General features: G+C 39.5%; 2 protein-coding genes across 9 annotated transcripts in view; one reads left to right on the top strand and one right to left on the bottom strand.

Moving 5' to 3' along the window:
- The window catches only part of STXBP3 (syntaxin binding protein 3), a 22,172-nt gene extending 18,655 nt beyond the window's left edge, over positions 1 to 3,517 (bottom strand). The window contains exons 1-2 of one of the 2 annotated variants that reach the window (XM_048947146.1): positions 3,407 to 3,517; positions 973 to 1,022 (exon numbers count right to left, since the gene is read on the bottom strand). In XM_048947146.1, the coding sequence (XP_048803103.1) occupies positions 973 to 1,022; positions 3,407 to 3,449 (93 nt within the window). In that variant the 5' untranslated portion in view covers positions 3,450 to 3,517. The remainder of the gene's footprint in view (positions 1 to 972; positions 1,023 to 3,406) is intronic. The other variant, XM_048947147.1, reaches the window with a different exon arrangement.
- FNDC7 (fibronectin type III domain containing 7) lies at positions 3,500 to 15,157 on the top strand. 7 transcript variants are annotated; one of them, XM_048947139.1, is made up of 13 exons: positions 3,500 to 4,069; positions 4,394 to 4,412; positions 5,420 to 5,677; positions 6,825 to 7,079; positions 7,822 to 8,082; positions 8,725 to 8,823; positions 10,241 to 10,495; positions 10,934 to 11,191; positions 11,583 to 11,837; positions 12,607 to 12,861; positions 13,399 to 13,659; positions 14,220 to 14,249; positions 14,721 to 15,157. In XM_048947139.1, the coding sequence occupies exons 1-13, from the start codon at positions 4,007 to 4,009 to the stop codon at positions 14,756 to 14,758; spliced, it is 2,307 nt and encodes a 768-aa protein (XP_048803096.1). In that variant the 5' UTR covers positions 3,500 to 4,006; the 3' UTR covers positions 14,759 to 15,157. The 7 variants fall into 7 exon arrangements, with proteins under 7 accessions (XP_048803096.1, XP_048803094.1, XP_048803093.1 ...); XM_048947136.1 differs by having other exon boundaries at positions 3,502 to 4,069; positions 8,566 to 8,823; XM_048947138.1 differs by having other exon boundaries at positions 4,014 to 4,069; positions 4,394 to 4,503; positions 8,566 to 8,823.

Below are 15,157 nucleotides of genomic sequence, written 5' to 3'. Positions count from 1 at the left end.
CTTCCAGCTATCAGAGACTTCTTCCTTCAGACTCATGAAGTGATAAGGCTCTCTCAGCATTCCTGACCATCTCTACATACCTTCTTAAGCATGAGAATCTACAAAAAACCCACAAGATTGCTCCGGTATTTTATACCACTGCTTGCTTACTTCCTCACATTTCAGACCACAAGTGTACACTTTATAGAAACTCAACAAGAACCAACAAAAGAATCAAGAATTAACTAAGTTGAATTAATTACAATAATTTTAGACTCAAAAAAAAAAAAAAAAAAATTCCAGAAACAAAATCAGCCACACAAAATGAAGAAGTCAGTTTGTTTTTCTTCCCAATCAATTGGCTTACATTGCAACAAGAAAAATGAATTAGAAAATGTTAATGAAAAAGCACTAGAAGATGGACATCAAAACACACTCTAATGAAATTGAAAAATCAGGTGTTCTCTCTAGTCTACTGTCCTTTAAGAAAATCTTGCAAGAATGACACAAATAATAATTAGATGACTAATATGGCCAAGTGTCTTTCAAAAGCAATTAACAGCCCAGACATTCCTGGGATTCTGTTTGAGGGCATCCACTGAAAGGTAAGTAAGAAAAACAAGATAAACGACAGCAAACTCAACGTGAGACATAAAGGAACAATGTGCAAATGAGAAAAAAATGAACACTTGGATCAAATGATCTTCCTGCAGACATTTTATCTGTACTTTCCTATTACTTTTACTACTGTTCAAGCATCACTGAAAGCAGCACACACGTTAGTAGCATCAGTCTCAGGCCTTGCTTGTCTTGCACTTTTGAATCCTGTTGCTCATATATCACACAGCAGTGTCATTTGCTCCTGGATACCACCAAAATTGAAGTTCTAGAGAAATGAATACCTGAGCTGATACTCTTATTGTTTGGAAAGCAAGCAAGGTTTTAAGCAAGAAATAAAGTCATCCATCAAATTAAACTTATACACAACTATACCTTCCATTCATCCTCTTTCCTACAGTCATCAAATATTGCAGATTTCAGCTCTATAGAAAAGAAGAGAGATAAACAAGTTAACAATCGGAAATATCAAGTTGTTCCAAAAAAGAATTTTTTTTATTTCTGCTGACATTCTAAACAATCACAGGCCTGTCAATATTTCACTTTGTGCTGGGATTCTGTTTCTTTGCTTTCAGGTAAACTGTGCCACTAAACAGATGGCACACATGCAAAAATTTAAGTCAGTCCTCCAGAAACAGCCATTAGACCAACATACCAACAGGCAGACCTATTTTCCAGCACATGCAAGTTTTAAACATGCTCATTCTCTCTCTAGAATTCCAGCAGAAACCTAAGGAATCCCCAGGTCATTCACAAAGCTTTGAAAGAAATTTTGACTAAAAAACATGTAGCAATAATAGCTGTAAGGCACAACTAGACCCTGGCTCTAAGAGATAGCCAGAACCACAAGTTGCACCTTTCTACAGCAGGGACATCAGTTTATCAAAAATTTGATCATATCAGTAATATATACAAATTAAGAAGTAGTCAGAAAACTGGGGGAACTGATGAGCCTATCCTTTTATCAACAAAAAAGTAACAAAGTCCAGTTACTCTGTTTGTTCTTCCCCAGAGAAGGAATTTCAGATGCTGTTGCTGTCTGGGTCTAACTAACAGCAGCCATTCTGTCACACTCAAATATAAAGCTCGTACTAACAGAGGTCTAATACACAAGCTCACAGTTTCAGCATGCATTTTGTGCCTCCTGCCAAGTGAAAGAACTGTCAAAGGGTCCAGAATAGCAGGTGTACATGCAACAAAAAAGCACATCTGTTTTTTCAATGTTTGTAAACATTAATATCTTTGCTTATGTTAAAAGCTCTCTGGCATGACACCAAACCTAATACACCAAAACCCATACCCAAGCCCAGTGTGTAATACAGGCCCTTCTTCCCCCTTCACGTTCATACACTCTATGTTCCTTACATTTCTTTCCAGGTCTCTACACAAGGTGTATGAGCTCATCTGGATTTATATAATTTTTTTTTTTAAACTGTGTGAAAGTTCATTATGTTTTCTGAGAACTCTCTCACCAGTAATCCAGCATTTAGCATTACACAGACATCTTTTTCAGTAAATGGAGAGCCTGAGAACATAACCTGAAATGTCAGGTATTTTCCCATACAGTACTTTCACTTACTTGCCTAGAGAAAAAACCCTAACAAATGAACAGTTCAGTTGCCCACAGCTTCATCCCGTCATGAAAAAGTAATCATCCCAAGCTACCAGCGTAGCAGACACAGCATACTTGCCCCTGCAGCATTCAAACTGCCATTTGTTTTGTCCCCACCTGCAGCTACTTATCTAAAGAATTCACTCTGGCTTACAGGCTCTCAAAATCACCTCATTTGTTTCTAACAAGCAATCATAAGCACTGCTCCATTCCTCTCGGTGGGGTCATTTCCTTCATTCTCCACACCAACCACCTATCCCATTCAACTCAGTTAAGGCATTTTCCCTCTACATAAGAGAGACAGAAAGAAAAATAAGTAGACACAATTGGACAGAATAACAGACTGCTATAACTTGGTGGTAAAAAAGGCCCAAAACATAACAAATGACAAAAAAATAAGAAAAGCAGACCATACTGCCCTAAGGAAGCACCTGGACTGCAACTCTCCCATAAGCAACTCTTCTGGGAAAAAAAGTTGTAGAAATACTGAGTCATAAGAAATATCGATGCTTTTTTTAAAAGCCCACAAGTCGCTTTTTCTTCTCTTTGCTCCCTTTTTTTTTTTAATTACTCTCCCCTCAAATACGTGTGGTCAGCATAACTGACTTATGCATAACTTCGATGAAACAACCTTTTTCCACTTATTTTCTCTGCTTAGATTCAGTCTAGAACTGCCCCAAATAGAAATCCGCGTGATCTCGGAACAACAGCTGCTAACAGCACCATCGCACGGCACAGAGCGGGCTCTCGCACCTGCCCGCCCGCTGCCGGGACAGGAAGGCACGGCCGCCTCCTGACACGCAGCCGGAGATCCTGCAGCTCCGCCAGGAACCAAAGAGCCGCTCGCGAGCCCCGCGCGCAGCCCCGCTCCGAAGGAAGAGAAGCGCGTGGGAAGGTGACTTCCGCCCCACCTGACCAAGGTGGCGGAACCCGGCTGGGTCCGCCTCACCTCGGCGGTGTCGGAGCCCTTCCCGCCCGAGCCGCCCCCACCCGAGGCGGCGGAGGACGAGCAGCACGGCGGCCCTGCCGGGCTCCGCACAGAGGCACCCGGACCCGGCAGCGCTCTCCCGCTGCCGCCCCGCTTCCGCTCGGCTTGGCTGCCCCCGCCCTCAGCTCCATCAGAACAGCGAGACCGCCGACATGCCGACCCCCAGCCGGGCGCGAAAGAACAGCGAGGCGAGACCCTCGCTGACTCACTCTGCCACACCAAACTCTTCAGCCCCCGCACCGCCGGCGCCATCTTGCTCGCAGTACCACTAGGCAGCTCCAGACCGCGCCCTCTTCAGAGGCGGTGCCGGCCCGCCCCTCAGAAGCCGCTCCGCCCTCCAGGTGGCGAGGGGTGGGAGGGCGGCGATCGGAGCGCGCTCCTTGGGGAAGGTTTCTTTCTAGCAGGCTGCTGGCGGGGCAGGTGAGGAGCCCGGCTCCTTAGGGAGCGAAATTGCCTCCATGCACGGTGTAGCCAGCCGTCGGTTCATCGCGAAATCCCGCTTCTGTTAGAGGGCACGGCCTGGAGGACAACTCCGTGCCTCCTCAAACGGCACAGAGCCAGAGGAGGGGAGCTGCGGGCCGCTGCGGGGAACGGAAAGATCCGTTCAGAAGAAATCACAGACTGAAAGGAACGTGCCTGTGAGCAGACGGAAAGAGCCACCGTAAACTAAACAGCAAGTTTCAGATCTGAATTGGGCGTGATTATTGTATTAGTTTTGTGTATTCGATACAGGAACTGTAACAAAACAAAAACTTGCTGACCTACAAGTTGAAGTTCGTGTAGGACCGGGCTGCCGCCGCTGCGCGGAGATGCGCGGTTCGGAGCGAGCATCGCTGCTGCTCGTCGGATTGCATCTCCACAGCCTGCAAGTGGTGAGTGCAACTGGTCTTCTTTCCAAGTGTAGAGAGCGTTTGCAGGTGACTGGTAAGGCTTTGAAAAGATGGGATCTTTCAGAGCCTGTCTGTCGACAGGCAGATCCATAGAGGAGAACGAGGAATGTAATCTGCCGATCTGCCTCACTGGTTTCAGTGTCTGTGCTTAACGAGTCTGACCAGACACACCACATCAGTGAAATGTGTTAAAACGTGTAATCTTCTAAGTTGATATTGTTACTACTAGCACCATTAGGAGTTTTTTAGTTTCCCAAATAGAATATTTTGCTTTGTATTTCTAACTTTTTATATCTTCCTTTTCAGGTCTTTTCAGCTAACACAGGTACATCTTCAAAATGGTGTTTTGGTTTTGGCTGCTCATTTCTGAATGGGTCCAAAGAGAACATACACAATTCTGATTTCTAATAAACTGTGTAAGTTCTCGGTGTTTTAGGGGAAAAAAAAAAAAAAAAAAAAAAAAAAAAAAAAAAAAAAAAACTTTCCATGATTGACTGAGTTTTTAAAAATTTGTGATGATATTGTTGATACCTTTATAAACTGTAAGCCTCACTTTTAGGAGTCTCAATTCTATCTAACACTCACAGGTGGATTTGCTCATGCCACAAACAAATAAATAACAATTAAAATCTCCTGAGCACTAAATATCTTTTAGTGTTCTGTGCATTTTAGACTTCCTTCAGTCTCACGTTTTGTGCCAAGAGCTCCTGTTGCCTTGTGTGTGTAATATGAGGAATACAAGACTGCAAGGAGTGCTTTCAAAATGTGCTCAGTCTATAAGCAGGATATTCCTGAATGCACTGACCTGTGAAAGTCTTAAACGTTTAACCATAGCCATGCTGTTTTAGTACCTAGGTGCTTATTGCAGCACATTCTTTTCACAAGCTGCAGAACGCACGTTTGATCCTATTCATGTAGAGTGCTTTTCAGAAGGTTGTATATCTGTATGTGGATTATATCCAGTATGTTTAGAAAAGAAGTAGACTGAAGTGTTTAAGGGTTTCCAGTAAAATGGTGATATTGTCACATAATAAAATGGTGATAATATCACAAGTGAGTTATGAGAGCAAGTAGCAGTTATTGCAGTAATTAAGAGATTACAGAAGTGAACAAGGGGAATAGCACTGCAGAATCAGTGTAATGTCGATCTGCTAAAAATCAGTTCACCTATATGCTTGCTTAGGGTCTGAACAATCGTTTTGTCAAGACTTCCCTACATTCAAGAACAGCTGAAATGTTTTTCTGATTATGGTTTGTTTTCGTCTGTGTTTGTGTGTGTTTTTTTTCCTTTGTGTGTTGCTTTGGTTTTTTTGTCTTGTTTTGGTTTTTTAGGTTTCTCTATGTCTATATATGACGTGACCTCAAGAAGCATTTATCTCAGATGGTCCAAGTTTTCAGGAGCCTCTTCGTACAGAGTCACAGCTACAGCTGTGAATAGTGTAGGCCATTCTTTACTGGCTTATTTTAGTGATGGGACACTTAAGAGCACTCTAACTTCATTAATTCCCAATACTGTCTATGCTATACAAGCAGAAGCCATTGACAAGAATGGAATTACTCTGGCAGAAACACAGACTGTGCAATCAACAGGTTAGTAAGAGAACCTTCTTGAAGAGTAATTTCAATTGACCTCTGAAGGGTTGGAATCCCTGATGTTTGTTGTATTTGTAGGGAATAGCTGCCATTCCTGTTGAAACCTTTTGCTGACACTCACAATGAATTTGGTAGCAGCATGGTTAGCTCATTTTCTCCTCTTCTTTTTTCTTATATGATTCCCTGAGCTACCATGCACAGCTTGCTCAGTCTCCAGCTTTCCAAATTATTTGCCCTTTCATTACAAGCGCAGATGTGAGGCTGTATACATTGGTGCTGATAAATGGTATCTTTGTTTCAAAGGACTGCTAGCATATGCTAGCATTGATGAAGAACCTACATAAACAAAGTACTTTTTAACTCACGCTGAAGAGCAATTGAGAAAATATTTTGTTGAAATTCTGTTTTGAAAATACTTTTAATCATAATTGAACACTGGAACAGGCTGCCCAGAGAGACTGGGGAGAAGTTCAGAACCCACCTGATGGTGTTCCTGTGTGACCTGACATGTTTCTGCTCCAGTAGGGGGATTGGACTAGATGAACTTTTGAGATTTCTTCCAATCCCTGACACCCTGTGATTCTGTGTAATAATTTTTAGAAATAGTCATTACCTTCCCAGTGTTTTTGTTTGTTTGTTTGTTTGTTGTTTGTTTTTTAATATAAGGAATCAGTGCAATAACAATTAAAAGTAGCACTGTTTATCCTGATAGGTATAAAAGCCTTCTACTGCTAGATCAGTTATCTGAGAACAGACATTAATGATCCATGTTCTCTAATTTATTTTTGATACCAATGATGCTACTTATTCTCTTTTGTTATGAATTGCTACTAACGACTGTATTAAAATGAGAAAAAATGCAATAGATAGCAATTGCTCAAATACACAGAAAAACACAAGTGCAAATTCTGTGTGCAACACAAGTGCAACACAAGTTCTGGGAGAATGGTCTTATAGAATATATGTTGCCATTTTTAAAAGGGGACAAAAGAGGGTGTCTAGTATGAACAAATGAGAAAATGCTTGGGTCTAAGAGAGCTTCCTCCCTATAAATACATTTGCCTCGAGGCACATACTGACATCCCAAATACATTTTAATTCTTTTTTTTTTTTAGTGCATCTTTTGTTGTTATTCATGTTTTAGCTCCAGACGTTCCTGTTATTGATCAAGCTTACTCAAAACTTAGCAATAGTATCACAGTAGAATGGAGAGCAGTACCTGGAGCTACTAGTTATCTGCTGGCTGCACAGGATGGAGATGCCTGCATTGAAACTGTAGTCACAAAATCACCAGGAACAGTGATGGGATTGGAACCAGCCACCAGCTACAGAATCACCATCAGGTCTGTAAACGCAGGAGGAAAGAGCCGCCCTTCACCTTCCAGAAAAACAACAACAGGTGGATTTTATTTTTATTTCCGTTCTGCATTATTGTAATCTAAAGAATTTATGCAGGTATCTTAACTTAAAATTAAAAAAAACTTTTGGAGCTGAAAATGAGCAGCATAGCAGTGTAGTTAAGAAGTGTAGCAGTACCAATAATTACAATCTTGCATTTTAGATTGTATTGAGCACGTTCTCCTTGCAGTTTTTGAGGACTGGAATTCTACTGTTTGACTAAATGACAAGGACATGAGTCTGAATTAGTGGTTTTGCTTTGTGACTGTACTGAAAGTTAATGCTTAATAGAGAAGTTTTAATAGAGTTTCTGTGAATGTCTGGATTTTATTTTAACAAGAGACGCAACTTAACAGAATGGAATAAATGAATAAAATACAACCAGAAGTACAAAACAATAAGATAATATAAAACTTAGATGATGGGAAATACAGTGTCTTAGTGATTTGCATTCTTCTACACACTCAACCTTTTGTAATTTGTTTATAAGTTGCATGAATTACATTCATTTTACAAAACCTGCTATATAATAGAAGTACCAAATCAGTTTCCTAATTTATTCTGCCAGTCTTGCATTAATTTGTTTTCCTGGGGTTGCTGGGTTGTTTCTTTTTATTTCTTTTTTTTTTTTTTTTCTTTTTTAAGGTGGTGATTTTTAAATTCTGGGTATTTTTCTGGTATTTGAACCCACCAAACAGTATGACTGAAAAGCTTAAAGCCTAACTGATATTCTTTCTCAACAGTCTTGTCTGCTCCAGTTCTGTCTGCCAGTTCCCCGAGCTGTGATTCCATTGCAGTGAGCTGGAAAGCTGTGTATATGGCAGTTGGGTTCTCTGTGTCCCTGATGAGATCAGACGGTTTGGGCAGAATGCTGAAGCAGAACACCACCAATACCTCCTTCGTATTTTCAAACTTAGATCCAGGAACTCTCTATACTATAAAAGCATATGCCTGGAATGCCAACGGCCTTCCTGGAGATGATTTCACATATAACCAAAGAACAAGTAAGAAATGTTCTTTTCTGAAACTTTGTAAGCATTTTATAAGAAGCTGTACCAAGAAGTATTTACGTACGTAGGATTACATTATGCTTTTCTAAGATACACTGGATAGGTTTTCTCATCATGTAAGTTTTATTCTATGGAAACTCAGATGGTGTGTCTATGTTTAATGAATGTTACTGAGGTAAAGATACCATTAACTACCAGCAAAGTTTTACAGGCCTGGGTAAAGATTACACATGCTTAGACTAACTTGAGGATTTTTCTTACTTATTTTTCTTACTTATTTAAACAACAAATATTCAAATAAGGCAAGGAATTTTAAAAGAATGCTCGTTGTCAGAGTACAACTAAAATAATTTATTTATTTAGCTTTTAAATCAACGAGAGTTGAAAATTACTACATTTGCATGTTCTGAGAATGATGATGTCTGTAGACCATGTGCAAAGCTGTATTTACAAATTTTCCAAATTGATATACCATAGGTCCTAAGGCACCAGCAGATGTTCAAGTAGCTTTCAGTAGCGGAGCTTTAAGAGCTATTGTTTCTTGGATGCCAGCAGAAGGAGCTCTGACTTACAGTGTGACTGCCTCCAGTGGACTGTTGAAACTGAAGTGTAACACATCTTCTTCCTCCTGCACAGTACCATCGCTCCAGTGTGGGTCTGAGTATTCCGTTTCTGTCACAGCACATAATGATGCTGGATCCAGTAATCCTACTGATGCAGTGAGCTTAAAAACTAGTATGTGAATAATCAATTATTACATAGCTCATGGCATTTGGGCATACATTTATTTAATTTCAAATGCTAGGCCATTAACATTCTTGGTTCTCAAAATTGTTTTTGCTTCTGAACTGTGTGCATGAACTATGCTATGTATGTTTGTGCTTAGGGGATAATAGCCTAAATTTTCTTAATATTTCTGCGAGAAACTGGCAGTGGTGTATATATATTGTTAGCTGAAACAAAAAGTCTGCCTTTTCCTCTTACCCATAGTACATATTCTAAAGTCAATTTTCTGAGTGTAAAACTAATCTAAGGAATAGCAGCTATATCCTACTATGGTAGATCTGTCACAAATAGACCAGGAGAAATCTGTGAGGAAATAGCACTGAGGACTGGCCATAGACTGAGAACTGTTCAGGCTAGATGTAGTTGTAACTTGGAATGCAGATTAACAAATAACCACTTGCAACTAAAATGGTACCACTGGACTTAATTAAGATGTGGTCATAGACCATTTCAGGTAGCAGCTTGGTCAGCACAAAAGGCTGCTAATCTCTGCTACTTAGCACCACTACCATGCCAGAGATTAATGCTTTCTGGTCTGTTAGATGTATGGCCCATGTAAGCAAAACCTAAACCATGGAAGCTACATGCTACCTTACAGACACAACTTAATTACTGATTTATGTAATGTTACCTACCTCATTTTGACCTCTCGTTGTGAGTTAGAGATCACTCGAGAGGAACTTGGGAATAGTTCTAATGGAATGAAAGCCTTTGGTAAGAGAAAGTTTAAGCTGTGGTCTGTAATCTTCTCAACCCATATTGCTTCTGTTTGACCATGTATAATTTAATTAGCAGCAAGCTGAACTCTTTGAACCAGAAAGAAAGGAAAGATGTTATTTGAGCAAAACCTATGGAGTTTTCAGCCTATTTATTATTTAGGATGCCACCAGAAAGGAAACCAAAACAAATTACTTTTTTTAATCAGACACAGTCAGTGAGTTTTGTACCACCATATCAAAGGTTTTCACAAAAGTTTTTTAGATGACAAATGCTATTAAAACTAGTATTCTGATAATCATCCAGAACTATTTATCTGTGAGAACAGAATGTGCCAATTTCTTCTGCAATACTGTCTGGTGCCTCTGCTTTTGATTATGGGATCTCCTTCAGCAGATCTCTCTTATGTAAGTGATGAAGATAGCATGTTTTGTTCTGTAAAAATCACAGTCACTTCTCATCTAAAAGTAACATCATCTGTAAAGCCATTTGAGTTCCTGTTTTCTTGAGCAAAACAATTCTAAATATTCAAACCGTATAGAATAATTCCACATATATCAGATTTTCCTTTTTTTTTTTTTTCCCTACAGCATAGCTTGAATACAAATATTCCAATGACAATTATTTTTTCTAATTTTTTTTTTTTCAGTTCCTTGTGCACCAGGAAATATATCAATTAAAGATGATGAACATGGAAACTTATTGGTATCATGGTCTAGAGTAAATTTTGGACATTATTATGTGGTTTTTGTGAAGAGCGACGATGGCTTGGAAGTATATTGCAACACATCCCACACACAGTGCCATTTCCAGTCAGACTGCGGTTTCACTTATTTCGTTAGTGTCTTTGCATATAACAATGCAGGGCAGAGTCCTTTAGGTGATGTATTCAATTACACAACTGGTAAGTAGTAAAGTATTCTTGCAAGTTCCTTTTGGATCTGCTACCTGTATTTGTGATAGAGCTGAATGTACATTTTCATTTTTTCAAGATAATGACTTAAACTTCAATTTTTCCTTAGTGTGGGGGTAAAATAATCAGTTCAGTGGGAAATTGTGAAGAACGTCCTTAAGAATTACTTAGACGATCACCAGTTGTTTTGCAGTTTTAGATCAAGGATATTCATAATTCTGCATGTAAGTACACATAAATACAATGATTACATATCCATTAGGAGGCCCTTTGTTAAAAAAAGGTGTGGAAGTACTCGGGCAGTAAGTCTAGGATTAATGACGCTCAGTTGGTGCAATACAAGACACCTTTGGCGATTTAAGCTATGAAGCAGAGGCAAATGACAGTTTTCTGCTCGGGCTGAACCTCCATCTGTGCCTTGCCTTTCAGCACCGTGCTGCCCCAGTAACTTCCGCGCAGTGCCGGTGTCGAGCGACACGGTGGAGGTGAGCTGGGCTCCCGTCCGCGGTGCTGAAATGTACGAGACCAAGGCTGCCTCCGGGAGGGGGACGGTGCTGTGCAACGACACGGCCACCGCCTGCACCCTGTCTGCTCTGCGCTGCAACACCCGCTACAACGTCACCGTTTACTCCTTCAGCGAAGCCAGGGGCAGCAACACTTCGTGTGCATCTAAGTATGTGGCAACAGGTATGTGCATTCCTACCTTCCTTTAGCGGTAGACTGCAGTGATTAATGCATGAAAAGCATTAGCAGAGGTCTAAGTTACTGTAACTGACATAAGTGAAAACAGAAGGCTGCTGGAAGTATTTTAAAATGTACTGTGATGTGGGACCTAAAAAAAAAGATTTGGACTGAAAGTTACTGAGTGCTCCAAGCTTTTGAAAATCACTTATAATTCATTGCTGTTATTGTATGCAAAATTCTATGTTATCATTTCTGTCATGAGTTCTAAATTCACACTAAGCATAACAATGTCAGGATTACACACTTTTCCAAAGGAGCACATTAGTTTCAAATGGAAGTTAATTTTTATGTAACTGTTATGGTATGTATAAACAATCTGTTAAACAACTTTCAGCTCCCTGCAGTCCTGAAATTAAAAATATCTCAAAGGAGGCTCTTTCTGTGATCAGTGTGCACTGGCAATCTAACAACGAGGAAGCTACATATATCGTAACTGCCCGAGGAGAGGCTGGCCTTTGGCACTGTACAAGCTCTGGAAACTCTTGTACCCTAATTAATCTTCCCTGTGGATCTGCTTTCTCTGTCAGTGTCGTAGCAAGATCACCAGCTGGACAGAGCTTGCCAAGCTACAGTGTCCCTTTAGAGACCGGTATGTGGGAATTGTGTTTGATGTGAAATACTTAGTATCATGGCACTATAATATTTCTACATGTGTTTATAAATGCGTATATGTATATAAAAATTACCATTTGTGCAAATTATAGTTACTCTTCCTGTACTCTGCTTAAAATACGTGTGTGTGTGTGTGTGAGTGAGAGAGAGAGAAAAGGATCACTTGGCATTTGCCTCAGTGTAAGCAGCCATAGTGCAATCATTTATGATACATCACAGCTAACAAATATATTAACTCCCTTGTCAGTGTTGACTTCTAATATTACCAGGCGAAGCAATGAGGTTATGCCCATATCACCAAACTAAACAGTCTAAAGAGAAGATTAAAGCACTTCCTACCGTAATTCCTGCTATTAACTTTTTAGCAGAACTTTATCCTATATTTTTCACCCAGACAATTCCAAAGCACAGTTCTGGGGTTAATGTAGGCCAATTTTAGGATAGGATCAATTTTAGGATTAATTTTAAACAGGCAGTTCAGTTTTTAACAGTTACTTTGATTTGTAGAGAAAAAACCTTTGAACACAGGCAGACCTCGACTGTCACATGACTTAACAGGTAGAGATGGACCCTGCTTAATCGGATCCTAGACATGGAGCCAGAGTCATCTTCCCCAAGCTAAGGTTTGCCTGAAAAGTATGCTAGTTGTCATTGCTCTCAATGCACTGCTCTAGTTGCAATCCTTCAAAGTGCTTTGTTTTCCAAGTGAAAAAAAATGAATGCTTTACTTTTATTTTACTTTTAAGCTCCTTGTTGCCCTAAGGACCTGAAACTAACTCAAGTGACACAGTCGGTAACAAACGTCACCTGGTCTGCTGGAATGGGTGCACACACATATGCAACAACACTGGAGTCTCCAAAGGGACAGGCAAGATGTCACACTCTTCAGAACTACTGTCTCCTGGGATGCATCACATGTGGCACCAACTACACAGTATCACTGAAAGCCATCAGTGAAACTGGTTTGACATCCCATTGCACATATCAAGGATATTCTTCCAGTATGTAAACAATAAATGCAATTAAGGAGAAAATGACTTAATATACAGCTTAATTGAATAGCATTCCTCTAATGCAAGTAATGCAACTGAAACTCAATAAAGTTGCAAGTACCCTCTTTTAAATAAAAGCACATAGAATTAATTTCACGTATTATTTAAACCCTGTTCTTACAACTTTGAAAGAAGCTTTAATAATAATACTCCTGAAACAAATATTTAATTATGCTATGGCATAATTAAATTCTAGAATCCACAAAAGGTTTTCTAGGTTACTGCCTCCATAATAAGTAGAAAAGAACAGTATTCCAGTACTACAAAACAGTAGTTAAATTCCAGCTCCATAATTTGAGTCTGAGAGAGCATTTTCTTTCCTAACACGGTTCAGTGATCATTCTGGTTTTCTGTTAAGTAACTTCTCAAGGAAATGCTGCTATTTAACATGATGGTAATTATGTCATCTGTGAAAAGGCACTACAGGAATTTAGAACATACTGTACTTTACAGACATCCGTACTGATGCTTTTCTTATTCTGCTAGGTGCTTGCTGTCCTTCTGGAGTGAAGCTATATAGACTTGGCAATAATGGTATCCGAGTATACTGGCGAGCTTCTGAAGAAACAATAAGCTACACTACTGATTTACGTGGCTCAAAAGGCAATTTCACTTGCTCACCTCGCTCGGGTCTAAGTTACTGTGATATTACTGAGATACCTTGTGGTGATGTCTACACAGCAGTAGTATCTCCAGCTACGGATAAGAGGCTGAAGCTCACCTTTTGTCCTAAAAAAATATATTCAGGTAAATCTTTAAAAATTTTTGAACGCTATTTTTTTTCCCCCATGCACACAAGATAGTTAAAATGTAATCAAGTTATTTGAGTAAAGGCAGCATGCAGCAGAACTTTTCTGTTGTGCTCACTCCAGAATAATTTTGTGGATGCTATTCTGCAGTATGTGTGATGGGCTTCAGAAACACTTCACGATTAAGCACAGAAAAGTTGCTTTTTCTTAGCACAGATCTTGCATAAGGATCACTAACACTTAACTGATGATTCTAGTGAATACAGAGAAGTTAATTTTCAGTTGGGAGAGCAGAGGTTATAATACATGGGCAAATAAATGAGGTTTTATAATCAGAAGTTAATTAAAAAAGATCAAGAACTTCTAGAAAAGAATCCCAAGTGGGCACTGAACGTTTTGAAGTAGTAGTAATTTCTTTGTGATTCCTTTCTGAGGGCATAAATTTCATCTGCTATCAAAGTGTATTGTGATGCAATTGCACAGTTGTTTAACATGGACTACATTCAACAGCCTACAACCTAAAACTTAACATTCGTACTACCGTTTATGTCATTTCAGTAACCTGTTCTGGAAGCTCTGTTGGAATGGGTAAGAACACAGTACATTCATTCCATTAATCATGTTCACAGAAGCACGTTAGTTAGCACTGTGTAAAACCAAGTTGCAAATAGTACATTTGACAGTCAAAGCTTAGAGTCATGCAGGTTCATCTCACACGTCATCTTACAAAGCATAATTAAAAACCACAGTTACCTGCATTGTTGCCTGTGTACCATCATGCCTTCTACACTGTCGCATGACTTTCACTGTTTATCTAATAATATGTAATAAAAGGCAGGCTTATCTTTTATAGCCCAGCCATATTCAGTTATAAATTAAACAAGGTCGCTACTCTAAATGTGACTTACCTGAATCCATTCTACTTTATTTCACAAGGGATTCAACAGGATAGTCTTGTGCTTCATTTCTCTATATAAAAGGCTTGAAACAACACTGAATGCACTTCAATAGATAGTTGCTTTTCCATAACTGGTTATGTGAATTTCTGAATTGTTACAGTGATATACAGAGGGAAGAGCAGTGCAGAACACATCTAGATGGAAATTCTGGCTCAGATGAGGAGGTAAGTTATCAGGTTAGAATTGCAATGTACTAATCAGACTTTTCCTTCTGCTAAAATTTGTGGAATTAGAGCAATAAGCTTAATCAATTCTACCAAATAACTGATCTGTTGAAGTCCACCACGTTTACCTCATGTTGTCTACTCCTTTGATCAACACTGATTGATTCCCTCATTCACTATCCCATCTTTCACTCCCTTGAGTATTTCTTATAAAATTTTATTACTTACTGCCAGAAGCGAAGCAAACAGATCAAGATACTCTCCATTGCTCATTTACTTTATTTTCTTATTTAAGATTACTCCTCCCTTCCTCAAAGTACTAGCTTTCTGGGCAGTTCACTGTCCTTGTCTCAGAAGGATGGTAAGAAGTCAC

This window comes from Lagopus muta, chromosome 5 (genome assembly GCF_023343835.1).
Source record: "Lagopus muta isolate bLagMut1 chromosome 5, bLagMut1 primary, whole genome shotgun sequence".
NCBI lineage: Eukaryota > Metazoa > Chordata > Aves > Galliformes > Phasianidae > Lagopus > Lagopus muta.
This window is presented reverse-complemented; position numbering and strand designations above follow the sequence as displayed.